General features: G+C 41.1%; 1 protein-coding gene across 9 annotated transcripts in view; it reads left to right on the top strand.

Moving 5' to 3' along the window:
* Positions 1 to 14,202, top strand: part of TJP1 (tight junction protein 1) — a gene marked incomplete at its 5' end in the record, with an annotated part of 307,681 nt that overhangs the window by 149,845 nt on the left and 143,634 nt on the right. The window contains one exon of one of the 9 annotated variants that reach the window (XM_084642448.1): positions 6,113 to 6,532. The exons of the other annotated variants lie outside the window; for them this stretch is intronic. Coding sequence (XP_084498574.1) covers positions 6,500 to 6,532 — 33 coding nt within the window. Of the gene's footprint in view, positions 1 to 6,112; positions 6,533 to 14,202 lie in introns of those variants that run through there. 9 annotated transcript variants of the gene reach the window in all.

Below are 14,202 nucleotides of genomic sequence, written 5' to 3'. Positions count from 1 at the left end.
ATAATTGATATATAGGGCTAACATTTTTAGTTAAAATATAAACCATTTGAAAATTTTATAGCATAGATATATGTCTGAGACACTCATGTATCTGGCTTAATATCCTTTTTGCAGAATAATACAAAATAAGAATGGTTTATTTATTTGTAAAGCGCCCCATAGAAAGCTTTTGACTTTACTAGGCAAATGGCTATAGTATTGTACAAAATTAATCCATTATAAAATAGAATACAATATTAAAAAGACAAAATGGCATCATTAAAAGGAGTTGTTTCATACACTGAAGCAAACAGTGATCAAGATGATACACAGTCTGAAAATGTTCTTTTAGCTGGTTTAAGAATAAGCTAAGAATAAGAATAAGCAAAGGCAGGTATCAAGGTGGACAGAGTTCAACATCCTAAGGGCCACATAATCAAGATCTTTATCACTCTTTGTGCCTATGTTGAAGTCAATGGCAAACTTTCTCACTGATGGAACAACAAGTGGTGTCAGAACATAGATACCAACTGAAGGCAAGGCTAACGCTGGAGGTATTTTAGATAGCCAGGTCCCTCTCCATGAAGGGTTGCTGATAACCCCTCTACCTTTATGGAGGTATGGATGTGCATTCTTGGGGATAAAACCAAGTACAAAAAAACTGTGAGAAGAAAGAGGAAAGAATTAAAAAGGGAGAAATTTGGAGAGAATAAACAATAGAAAGTTGCACGTCTAGTTTTCTAAACTCTCATAATGGCAATTAAAGGCAATTAAACCTTTAAAATAAAAAGAATTAGGAAACAAGATCTCAAGTCTTTAGGGTATTTTTCTGGTCATCTTCATTACCAATATAACAATTTGAATGTATGTTTTCCTGTTCAAGATATATATCCTTCTCATCAGCAATATGTGTCACAACACTTTCTTTTGGATTAAAGTAGCATCATCATAACAGGGACATTTGTGTGCTGTGTTTTAGAGAACAGAGACGCAAATTCAAGTTTCAAAACAATTCAGGAACAGGAAAACCACACCCTTACAAAGCAGACACTCACAGCTTTATCTTTGTGGTTATTTGGGGTTTTTTGCTTGGCTTTCAGAAAGCAGTTTGGCCATTTTATAGCATGCAATCATTTCTGAAAAATATTGATTGTGAATACATTATTGCTTATCAAAAAGCGAAATAAATTAAATGCTTTTGCTAACATAAAAAACAGGGCCACCTTTGGGCTGCCTTTCCAAAAAGTTTGTAGCTTGAAAGAGAAAAAGATCTTTAGACTGATGTTCATATTAAATTCTGGTAATAATGAGCTTTATGTGAAGATGGACTGTTATTCTTATGTAGACGGTATCTTTTGTCAGGACAAGAATATGTAGGAATTAAATGCTACCCACATACGACGTACATGGTGCTGTGAGAGTGCTTTGAATGCAGTAGTGAATAAAACAAAACATGACTAGTAACAGTGTTTGACGGCTGGAATATATTTTCATGCCTTTGGACCAGATTCATCTTTAGTTTAACACACTGATGTGGATGTAGCGACACAAGGAGTAAACATAGGCCCTATTAAGTTTCACAGCTGTCTTCTATTACTTCCACCTTCCCTCTTCCACCTAATAAGTCAGAAAAAACAAATGGAACAATACAAGGTAAGCATATCTGGCAATTTGGCATTCACTGAGAGAAACATAAACTATACATGCTGGATCAGTATATAAAAACAGCATAGATTAGTCATTGTGTATTTCCAGTATTGCTCTGGCCCTGTAGTTCTGTTCAGTGAGAGAGAGAGGGTTCTTGGAAGACTGTGTGACATCTACTCATACACACAACATTTTGAAAGTCTTCTGCAGTGTGTATGGGGCAGAGATTGAAGCTGCGTACAGTTTTTTTTGAATAGGGAAAGGAAATATATGAGTATAGCTCTTTGATCTCAGAGAATTAAAAAAATCCAGTACTCACTAGACATCAGTAACACATGATCTTTATTCCCTAAGGACTCAGTTCAGCAAGGTTCTTAAGCATATGCCTAACTTTAAGCACATGGATGCTCCCACTGATTTCTCTAACCACCTTACAATTTCTTAATGAGGAAGCCTGTTAATTTTTGTACCTGATGTTCTTCTTTTTTCCTGTGGTTGAAATGTGTATTCCACTCTGTCCCTTCCTCCTTCATTACTGAAAATCCTGAATCTTAGCAATTTTCACAAAAATGTAATATACAATTTTATATATATATATATATATATATATTTACAAAGGTTTCACTCCTTTGTGTATGAAACCTTTGTAAAATGGTTCTCTTTTTGGGCCACAGACACCAAAAAACCACAGAGGAAATAATCTGTACAGCCGCTGTGGTTTTTCAGTTTCCTTTCTTTCTTGACATAAACAATCAGAAAAGTTAAATCATGAGAAATTACAGAACAGACTTCCTGTCATCTTAGTGTACGCTGTGCATACACCATAAATTTGAGTTAAGAATCCACACATGTGATCGTTTGTCTGTGTCCTTTAAATGAATAAAAATTTTATTCATCTTGGCATGAACTTCTTAAGAATTATTACTGGTTGAATCATGCAAGGTGTTTTTTTAAACTCTCTTGCCCAAGATAAAAAGCATAATTAAATACTTCTAGATATCTGCCAACAGATACTTATGAAAAGAATAGTTGCATACTTTTTATTTCTTTAAGAATAAGGAAGATGGAACCCAGTCCTGCAATCCTTAATAAGCCAAAGTAAGGAGACCATTGACTTCAACAGGATTTTAACCTCTGAAAAGAGTGTGGGAGCAGGTCCCATTATTACTAACTGAAGTGAACATAAATAAAGACTCTGATCCTGCAATTAGATCTCTCAAGTGAACTCTTATGTGCACCCAGATTCCTACTAAAGTCAACAAGGCTCTGCATGCGTGCAGTATTGCCATCTCTCATGACATTTCAGGGGAGCAATGTTTTTTTTAGTGTACATGGGGGAGATAGGGCTAAATAACCTCAGTATTTCCTTTATTTATTGATTAATGTAATTACTAATTTTGTGGGGGAGGCTAAATCCCCCAGTTGTGTATTCCCATGTATTTGGTATTTTTCAACTTTGGAATCATGTGACTATACCAGAATTTCAGCTTTTATTAAAAGTATAAAGCAAATCTCTAGCCCTCATGGTTGCAGAGATGAGCTTGAAAATGTGACCTATAAAGGTTCAAAATGTAAATAAAAAGAACTCCAACTATATTATTTTCAAAAATCTCATGATTTTTAAGTAAATCTCAATTTTTGGAGTCCCCAATTCTTGATTTTTGAACACTTGGGGTTGGTAATATTCTGGGTGCAAGGCTTTGCTTATGCTGAACTAGTTGGAGGATTGGGGCCATAGTTATTTGCCCAAAGAGTTTGAAAACTCTTTGGAAAATAAAGGACATTTTTCAGGAAATCTTTTTATTGTTATAACTTTTTAAAGCATAATGTTCTCACTGTGTTTGGTAAGGGGAAGTTAAAAAGCACTCTAGCTGATTTAAAAGTAACTATTAAAATTATCTTTCTCATTTTACTTAAAGAGGGGCTAAGCCACAAACTTAGATATAAATCCTTTGGCCCACATCTAGCCAGGAAGAGGGAGAGGCTGTAGGAAGCCAAAAGCAGTGAGAAAATGCAAAGGTTCTTCTCAAGGAAATGATATTTTGAAATGGCAGGAGCAGCTTCTCTGCACTCTGGAAAATTTAATAACATTTTAAAACGAAAAGCTTATGTAAAAAATTCTGCATCCGCTGGTGTTTATCTGGAATCTTGTGCTATCATGACTTAACATTGGGGCAGCTATTAAAACACCACTAAGTGGACCATAGACCCAACAGATACTGACAGAAGCAGACACTGTATAAAGAAATATTTAGATAACTAGCACCAACCTTGTTTAAAAAATCCCAGACCCATGAGCAATCAGGACAAAACTGGTTATCTCCTCCCCCAGAATGGCAGGAATACATAGATCAACTCTTATCCATACCCAGTCTCTCTCCTGCATGTCCTAGAGAATCATGCCCCCTAGGTCTCTTGATGAATACAATAAAATATGCTGTATGCATTTGTAATATTTTGGCATCCAGTTTTCTATAAAACAATAAAAAGTAACTGACTACATCTTCCTGTTTGTTCTGTTCTCTCTTTGCTTGATAGTTTCTTTTGTTTATTTGCCTCTCTTTCCCCCCAGTGTTTTTCAGCATCTGAATTTATTACGGTAATTTTTCTTTTTCTTCCCCATTCTGTTCTCTTCCTCAGCTATCCACCTCATCTCTCTTTGTCCCTCCACAGAACTCTCTTCTTGCCCTCTGCTCACTCTAACTCCGCGAGTCCCTCTTTCTCCCACCCTATTCCCGTTTTTCATTCTTTAATCTCTGTTTCCATCTGATTCTTTCCATCTCCCTGAATCTCATGGGTTGTCTTCCCTTCTTTGGGGCCACTCTCCTTTTTTCCCATACTAAGTTTCTGCCCCCGCTTTTCCGCACTGTGGAGTTTTCCGGTTCTTTCCTGTTGTGATCACACCCTTTCCTTCCTGCCCCTCTCTGTGTGTACTTGTAGACAATGTAAATTGAATATGTGGTTATAAAACATGACCTTTCTTCTTAACCAGAGTGTAAATGTATCAAAAGAAATATAAAGCAAAGCTCAAAGTTATTTCAGGTAATTAATAAAACCATAAGTGTAGGTTTGCACTTCTGTCCTTGTGCAATGCTGTTCTAAAGTCAACAGACCTGGCCAGTGGATCATTCCTCCTCTCCAACACAGGGGATGTTTGAGGGAAAAAGAAAGAAAAAAAGAGTATGGCAAGGACATCCGTACGCCCCAGTAATCTCCAACTGCCAGAAGAGCCCCTGAGGGTGACTAGCAGCCAGTATAGTGTAGAACAGCCTGGTAGCTACCCTAATCTACGCTAGGGAGTAGGCTGGCACAGAGTTTGCCCCAGGATCAGGGAAGGCTACAATGGTCTCCCTCAACAGAACTATGCCCAGCGCTACTTGAGCATAGCTGAGAACCTGTTTCTCCATGTTGAATTCTGACGACTCCTAAATTTGTATAAATTATTTTCTGGAAATTTTTTGTTTTTTCAAAATATATTTCAGTGCAGTGCCCACAAAGTTTGGTAAATGTAAAAGAGAGATTAAAAGAATGATTAAATATTTGCCTTGTTTAAGTTTTTAGGGACATTATTTAAGGTTGGAGGGATTGGTAAAGTGGTCAAGAGTTTGAGATTCCATTTGAAGCTGTCCATGAGAAAATACAATAGAAAAAATATTGTGAACTGATTCTCTACTCCCTTGAACCTGTGTAGTCATCTACACCTAGCCAAATGGGTGCAAAATGCGTGTAAAATGCTGCCATACTGATCTGGAAGTGCTTTAAACCCATTTTGCACTCACTTTGCCCAGGAAAATGACTTTGCAAGGTACAAGGCTCTGTGTAATATCTTTGCATCTCTCTAGTATTTGAAAAGTAAAATAAACTCCATAGTAAAAATCAAATCAGACCACAAATTACAGAAAATGGAAATAATACAAAGCGACAGCAAATTTTTTTTAACTAAGCCTGGATAAATATATTTTCCTTCCCAACTCTTACAGCAAGTTTAGTGGAGCTTGATGCCGAATAACAGACCTATTAACCTGGTCTGTTTTGAACGCCCCAGAATGTTTCCATAACTCCTGTGAAGCTGACTCCACCCCTGAGGGCAGGGGGTGATCCTCTTCCTTTGTGCTAGGTTGGCCCTGTTTTATTCTCTCTATAATGAACTCCATCCCTGCCCCACTCTGTTCCATGCATTTCAAACCATCCCCCTAGCCCCTGATAGGCTTGTGTGGTCTAGGAAACTCTTTGCTCCAGTCACCAGTGTCTGCAGTCCAAACCAAAGCGCTGGAAAGAATGGGGAGAGGAGAAGGGCTGCGAGCTGCTGTCAGCGAGACTCCTGCCCAGAGACAAGCTGGGGAAGGGGGTGCTCGGTGTCAGGGCTTTGATTTTTCACTCCTGTGCGGTGCCATGTGGCCTGGGGGGAGGGAGAGCTGGGGAAGCGTGACTGAGAAGCAAGCTCCCCCCTCCAGGCAGGCCGGAGAATGGGCAGTCCCAGCAGTCAGACATGTCAGTGGTTGCTTGGCGAGAAAGGCATGTAGCTGCTGCTGGGAGAAGGGGAAAGGAAGCGGAGCTGCCATTGTAGGGGCAGACACTGGGGAGCTGCATTAACTCCCCCCACCCCGCAGCACGGAGCCGCTCCTGGCCAGGGGAGCGCCAGCCTCCCCCGCGGAGGAGGAATATTGAGAAGCTGGACTTTTATCAAACTTGCCTCCGCTCTCCCCTCCTCTCTCTTTCCCTGCCCCCTCCTCCCTCTCTCCTCCCCCCTCTCTCTGGGCGATGTTTATTTGGGCAGCTGTGTGAGGCGCAGGAGGAGGTGGGGAATTTCTCTCTCCCCGGCTGGAGTGGTTAGAGAGAGGCACACACTACTCTGGGGAAGGAAGGAAACAAAATGTCTGCCAGAGCTGCGGCTGCTTCTTCCAAGGTAAGAGACTCGTCCCAGCACCCCAGGGGAGCAGCACCCTCTCTCCCAACTTCCCCCCACCCCCGCCCTTGGCTTGGCGGTGCTTGTGCTCTAAAGCCAGCTCCTCGGCCCGCGAGGAGCGCCCCGTGTCGGTTGCTGTCCGTTGGCCGCTGCCTGTGTCACGCTCCCCCAGCCTCTCGTGGGAGGCTGTTGTCCACTCCGGTGCGGGGGGGTCGAGCGTTCAGCCCATTTCACCCCGGGAAGTGGGGCGGGGGGGGGAGTTTCTTGAACTGCTGTTCCTGACAGTTAGTGCCCTCCCCACTGTGGTGGGGGAGCCTCAGGTAGCACGAAGCTCCTCGTCCCCCTCCCCTGTTGGGTGCTGCTGACTGGGAGGATTGGTGCCGGCCTCTTGCGGGTTCCCCCAGGGGCTCCCATCTGTTGGGTGCGTGGCGGGAGTGCGGAGGAGGGGGAGAACCAGGCTGGCCTGGGGGGTTTCCCGTTCGCTTTGTGATGGTGCCGCTTTGAGCCCTTCAGGACCGGGAGGGCAAGCGAAGTTGCCTTTGGAGACGGCTCGGTGGGTCGTTAACTCAGGTGGGGGTCCGCCCTAGTTCCTCCCTGTTGTTTTATGGCCCGAGCTCTTTGCCGAGGTTTTTTTTTAGATGCTACACTTCTGGCTGGTTTAAAAAAAAAAGTTGAAGCAACTGTTTGGGCGCAGGGAAAAGGGGGGTTCGAAGCCCCTGGGGAGGCCGGGCAGATGTGCTTTGAGCAGGGTGGGGAGTGGAAATGTGTCCGAGGCGTGGGGTGTTTGTTTTGTATTTGGGCCGTCTTTGTGCTTAGAAAGGAGATGCCCTTGTGGGAGGGACACGAGACGTGAAGGGAAAAAAAAAGATGTAGCTAGATTTAAAGCCCCGTAATACAGGATTTCTCGGTCGCCGTCTCTGAATCAGCTGGGGAATTGCTGTTGACTTATGAGTTTGGGTGGTGCTAGTCCTTGAGAAACTTCTCCACCTGATCTGTAGGTGTTTAAAGTGCAGGTGCATGTTGTGGGGTGTGTACTTCGACCTCTCTCAGCGATGCTGCTGCTATGTGTAATCGCTTCATTCCCTGAGGGGGAAAGAGGTGGAGTTAACCTGTTGAATGTTTGTATTTATTCCTACGTGTGAAATGAAAGGTTTGATTTGAAAGTGCTTCAGTGTTTAAAAGCTAACTAATTTTAGCTATAAATGATCCCAGACTGGGCCCGTCGTCTTATTCGAATAAGTTCTATGATGCGTTGACTAATATTGCTCGGTTTGAAATGTTTGCTGTCAAGTGAAACTATGCAGTTTTGGTCTGATGTCATTTGTTTTATGCACATACACCTAGTAGTAAAAAAAAATCCGAGGAGTACTTGTGGCACCTTAGAAGCTAACAAATTTATGAACATGATGTTCTCTGTGTATATATATCTTCCTACTGTATTTCCCACTGCATGCATCCGATAAAGTGGGTTTTAGCCCACAAAAGCTTATGCCCAAATAAATTTGTTAGTCTCTAAGGTGCCACAAGTACTCCTCGGGTTTTTTTTTTTTTTTTTTTGCTGATACCTAGTAGTGCTCCTCTTCAGGATGAGGCACTAATGTGGTAAGGTTTGCCCTTTGCTATGTAAGATCTGAGCATTAGAAGTACCTATTACTGGAAGATGATAATATGATACAAACTAATTGTAAACCATAGTTAACCAGACTAATTGCATACAATTTGCATACGTTAGGATTTCTTAATTTTATTGACTAGTTAAATTTTATTCAAAATGCCCAAACTTTCACATACAAAGTTATATCAACATTTTTATTTAAAATTACATTTCAAACGTAAGTGCAGTAATTTAAAATGCATTTAAAGAGATTTTAAAAAAATGTACACTAATGTAGCTTTACACTATAAGTGCTTTATATTTGTTTGGTTTTTAGTAATCCTTTTTGAAAATGTTTTGTTAAAACTTCCAAATTAAGACATAATTAATTCTTGAATAAAAGTTTAAAAGAACAAAATTATAGTGTGCCTTAGATTTCTGTATCAGATCCATTTCTGTACTGGATAACAAACATATCCAGGGAATGTTAATAGTGCGGTTGCTACCTTGCAAGCATATTAGATGAGGGACAGTACCATAGCACCATGGAAATACAGTGTGAGGGACAGTGCCAGTCCCTTTAGACTTTAAACTTTACCCATTGTTATGTAGTAGGGAATGTTGTCCTGAGTTCTTCCTGTTTTCGTTTTAAGCCTTGATAGTACTGATAGGAAATAGCCACTGTTCATGGAAGAAAATATATGCTAAGCTTGGTCCACACACAGACTTTCACCAAAATGATGAAATTGGTTTTAAGTTCACACCTTGTATTATTTTTGGTGAAAGTCTGCATGTGAATACTCATTCTGAAATACTTGATTTTTGCTAAGTCAAACTGGTTGCAACATTTAGTAATTTTGGTGCAAGTTTGTGTGTGGACCTATACTATAGGTTCTCTCTGCTTACTGTAGCAGCAGTTAACTGAAACAACTTCCAGGCCTTGGTTCTATACCAAATTGATGATGGGCGTGTGCATGTGTGTGTATTCATGGCTTATACAAATGGATTTAAACAAAAAAGATATAATATTAATTGCTTTTTTCTCTAGGTCAACAATTCAAGAACTTTTATTTTCAAATTTGTAAGGGTAAGCTATAAAAATAGCTTTCTCAAAAGGACACATTCAAGAAATCTTGTATAATTTACTTTTAACTTTACCTTTATTTTTTCTTTATCACAGAAGTTGTGGCTTTCTAATGTCGGTGGGAGAATGAATATTTACAGCTCACTTGAATTTCTGTATTGAAGAACACTTCAATCTCTCTGGTCACGCAATCACAGACATGAAGGTCGCTATCTTAAAACAAAAAAACTACAAATCCAGACTCCAGCGAGAAACTGCTGAATTGGAATTCATTTGCAAATTGGATACTATTAATTTAGGCTTAAATAGAGACTTGGAGTGGCTAAGTCATTATGCAAGGTAGCCTGTTTCCTCTTGTTTTTTCCTACCCCCCCTCCCCAGATGTTCTGGTTTAACTTGGATTTTAACTTGAAGAGTGGTCAGTTTGGATGAGCTATTACCAGCAGGAGAGTGAGTTTGTGTGTGTATGGGGGTGGGGGGGATGTGAGAACCTGGATTTATGCAGGAAATAGCCCAGCTTGATTGTCATGCACATTGTGTAAAGAGTTGTCACTTTGGATGGGCTATCACCAGCAGGAGAGTGAATTTGTGTGGGGGGGTGGAGGGTGAGAAAACCTGGATTTGTGCTGGAAATCACTTTAGATAAGCTATTACCAGCAGGACAGTGGGGTGGGAATAGGTATTGTTTCATATTCTCTGTGTATATATAAAGCCTGCTGCAGTTTCCACGATATGCATCTGAGGAAGTGAGCTGTAGCTCACGAAAGCTTATGCTCTAATAAATTGGTTAGTCTCTAAGGTGCCACAAGTCCTCCTTTTCTTTTTGCGAATACAGACTAACACGGCTGTTACTCTGAAACCTGTATAAAACTATTAACACTCATAGCATGCTGGTATTCCTGCTTACGTGATTAGCCCCCAGACTGATCTTTGTGTGGTGACCTATGCCCCATGCCACTTCTCTAATCCATAGTTGGAGACATAAGGAAGACAAATTTAGCTTTAAGTATTTCAGAAATGTTAGATCTTTGGAGGACTAATGCCTTTCATATCCCAGTTTCAAATTTAGACTTTTATCAGTGGTAAAGAAAGGATACTTAATTTCTCACATTTGGACCAGAGTGTAGTAAGAATAACAGCTGTAATTTTTCCAAGTTTTTGTAAGCAGTTGGAAAAGGTTTGTTTAGCATACTCTAATCTGTTGAATATTTTTCTGCGTAACTCAATATTTATTTGGCATACTGACTAATACTTCCTTAAAAAAAGTTTTGACCACATATATAATGTCTTAGGTAGCATACTTCTAGGAGTTTTGATTATTGTTCATTTTATGTTAGTTTGCCCTGTGTTGGATGGTCCTTTGTTAAATTGCTCAGATTTGGTTCTCTAATTCTTTTTCACGTTAGGCTAAGAACATACATTCTGATATTTCAACTCTTGAACAGTGAAATTTCTTGCTCTACCAATTAGTATACTGTAGATTCTCTCTAATTTTCCTCGCCATTTTCTCCATTACAGTCTAATCTTATGGTAAATTTGATTGCAAAATGTAGGTAGCCTAATCTCTTCTGATATGCTTTTGTGACTTTAATACTAATGAGAACTCGGGTTATGGTGATGACATGTTAAGCTTTTTACCTTTAGGTTGCAAGTTCAAATCCAGCCCAAGCTGGTAGTGAACAAAGTTTCTGATAGTTGTTGTTTGGCTTATGAGAAATACTTTTGATATCCATTCAGTTCTTATTGGGTGAGTATACTCATCATGAAAACAACCAACACTGCTGGCATTAAATAGTCTCAGTTCTGTGGCTGCCACTAAAGTTATGATGCTGTTGCCTTTTGATATACCTTTATGGTAATTAAATAGAGGACTTTCAAGCTGGCGTCTTTCATCACTGCTAATTTCATGTTTCAGAGTAACAGCCGTGTTAGTCTATATTCGCAAAAAGAAAAGGAGCACTTGTGGCACCTTAGAGACTAATCTAAGGTGCCACAAGTGCTCCTTTTCTTTTTGCTAATTTCATATGTGCTGTAGGCCCCTCCCCCGAGTTTCACAAAAAAGGGTATTTTCCAAGAACAAATTGATGAGAACAAGCCCCTGTGTGTAAAAACACAGGGTGGTAATTGAGTCTTCTGAAATAATTTGATTTCCAGTATGTTTTACTTTCTACCCTTTAAGCCCATATTTAATATCCTTCTCTCCCAGCCCCCCCAAAAAAGCTGCTTAAAATGGAATTAGTGCTGTGTTTAACAAAACTTGCAATAATCATTACCCTTTTTAGATGATCCTGAGGAATCCAAGCTGCACACTTTCTGGTTTCTCTGCCTGAGGGGATGACATCGCACTTACTGTAAATATAAAAAGAAAAGGAGTACTTGTGGCACCTTAGAGACTAACAAATCTTCTTTTTATGGATACAGACTAACTAACACGGCTGCTACTCTGAAACTGTAAATATAAGTCACTGTTCCATTCCAAAACCTGACTTTCAACACCCATATATTTGTTTCCTCTTGGAAACTTGCATGGAAGCCTTTAAAGGGTACTATCAACTTACAATAAATTCTTGTATGAATTCTTTAGCTAATGTTACAAATACCACCGAATATTAGTAAATGTAAGTGAAAGATTGGAGTGAGGAGCAGAAATTTCTATAGGCTTTTTCCATTTTACTTGTGGATTTGAGAGCACACTTCCTGTAGTGTCAGAAGAATCCTCTGTTGTTGCAATATGTAAAGAACCTTACAGACAAACAACGGGGAGAGACATATGTAGAAAATAGATCTGTAAAAATCACAAAAACTGTCGGGGACTTGAGAATGTCTGTCATACCCAGTCCTATTTTAAACACCTTTTGACTATAAAGAAAAACAGATTTCAGATTTGATAATGTCCTTTTAACTTGCGTTGAAAACTTTTGTTACTTTTTCAACCTTTTAAGTTGAAGTAAATATCTTTGGTAAGTTACCTTTTAAAGTTCTTTTTAAAAACCACAAATCTCCGACTGTTTGTCTTCTGTCTAGTATACTTTTGGCAACTGTAGTATTCTAATAAAAGTTCAGCTGCATTTTCAGTAACAATTGTGCTGTGAAGCAAAATTATTTAAAGGCACAACAAAGAGCCATAAGTCATGTGATTGGAAATGATCCACATTCTGTATATTGTTGTTAGAGAGTGTACACTGCAGTGTGTTTCCTGTTCAATATGCAGGAAAAAGATTATGGTAGTACTAACAAAGTCTAAAACTAGGGCTGTGACTAGTTGGTTTTACTTTTATAGAAGGAAAATAAACTCAGTAAGATATTTGTTCTAATTGCTGATTAGAACATCTTTGTGTCAGGAAAGCTGCTGCATAAAAATACAAGTAATCTCACTTCCAAAAATGTTCTTCAGGCAAATATTGTACTGGAAGAGTATTGTACTGAGAGCATGTCAATTCTGTTTGTATATTGTGATAATGAACATCAAATGTTGTTGCCTGTATAAATCTTAAAAGTGATATCTCGAAATCTTATTGAATCAAACAGATGAAATACCAAGTTGTTGTAAGGTTGAACATGTCCATTCTGATACTGAAAATGTATTTTTGTACCCAAAATGTTATGGTATATGGCTCTGAGCCCCCCCCTCCCCCTGCAGAAAATGGCAGGGAAGTCACACTGGGTGAGAGGGACGACCAGGGGTGCAGTTCTTGGGAGATGATTGAGAAGTGAGGCATATGGGCTTACATGCCACTGCTCTTCCCCGCCCCCCATTTCTGCAAGCACAGAGCTGCCCAGCTGAATCAGGAGGCTGCGTCTTGGTTCTGCTGACTTTGCAGCTGGATGCTATCTCCTGGGTCCTAGTGCCAGTCATGCTCCCCTTCTGGGTGCTGGGATCCTTCATGTTGTCAGTACAACAGTGAGTGCCCAAGGTGGGGCTGGGTAATGGGGGCGGGGGGAAGGTGGGGTTGAGGAGGTGAAGGGAAGAGGCAGGGTGGAAGGAAGGGGGGTGGAGTGAGGGAAGAGGGATGGGGCATTTGGGGAGGCGGATGAGATGGGGAGAGGGAAAGGGGAATCACAGGGTGGGAGGAGAGAAACGGGAGCCCGGCATGCAGTGTCCCCTCGGCAGCAGCTGGGGCTCCCCCATTAAGCAGGTCCATCAAACCTTGCCCTGACAAGCAGTACCCCCCTCCACCTGGACCCCCCACCCCACTGAGCCCCAACCAGCTGCACCCAGACTCCCACCCCATCAAGCCTCACACCCAGGCCCCCCACCACTGAGACCCATCTCCCCTCAGTCAGACCGCCTTTGCTGGGCCCCAACCAGCTTCACCTGTATCCCCTGCAGAGTCCCATTGTTCCTGCACCTGGATCCCCCCAATGAGCTCCTGTCCATCCAGATCTCCCACTGAGCCGCCCGGACCCAGATTGCCCTACACAGAAACCTCTTGCCCCACACTAAGCCCCTCCACACTTGGATCCTGCTGGCCAAGCCTGCCCATCCACACATGGTGCAGAGGGGTGGGGCCCCCAGGTGTTTCTAGGACGGGCCCAGCCCTTGCACTGCATCAGGGTCGGATGCAGCCTCACAGTCGAATCCCTGTACCGGGGAAGGTGTGGGCTTCAGAGTGATCTCCCATCTCAAGGCAGCTAGTGGCCTATGGTCCCCACTGCCATGCTGGAGCCACATTTATTTATTGACAACATTTGCAGAATTGTGCAGAATTTTAAAGTATTGTGCGCAGAACTTTTAATCTTTTGCTTCAGAATTCCCTCAGGAGTACCAATTTTATGTGGTGCTGATAAGGTTCCAGTAACGGTCTCCCCATTAAGAGGGTAGAAGAGAAAGTGCCTGATAGCTTCTGTCAAGCCTGAATGCTCACTCTGAGTGCAGAAGGTAGGGGCTTGTGAGGATTCTGAAAATTAATACTTGCCACTCCAGGCTTGTATTAAACTTCCAAGGTTACAGCTTTTCTCTGACCTTGGCTTGGTAAACGTTGCAATCACCCA

Source organism: Lepidochelys olivacea (genome assembly GCF_965140295.1).
Source record: "Lepidochelys olivacea isolate rLepOli2 genome assembly, chromosome: 10".
NCBI lineage: Eukaryota > Metazoa > Chordata > Testudines > Cheloniidae > Lepidochelys > Lepidochelys olivacea.
The sequence above is the reverse complement of the archived record's forward strand: the minus strand, read 5'-3'. Positions and strand labels throughout refer to the sequence as shown.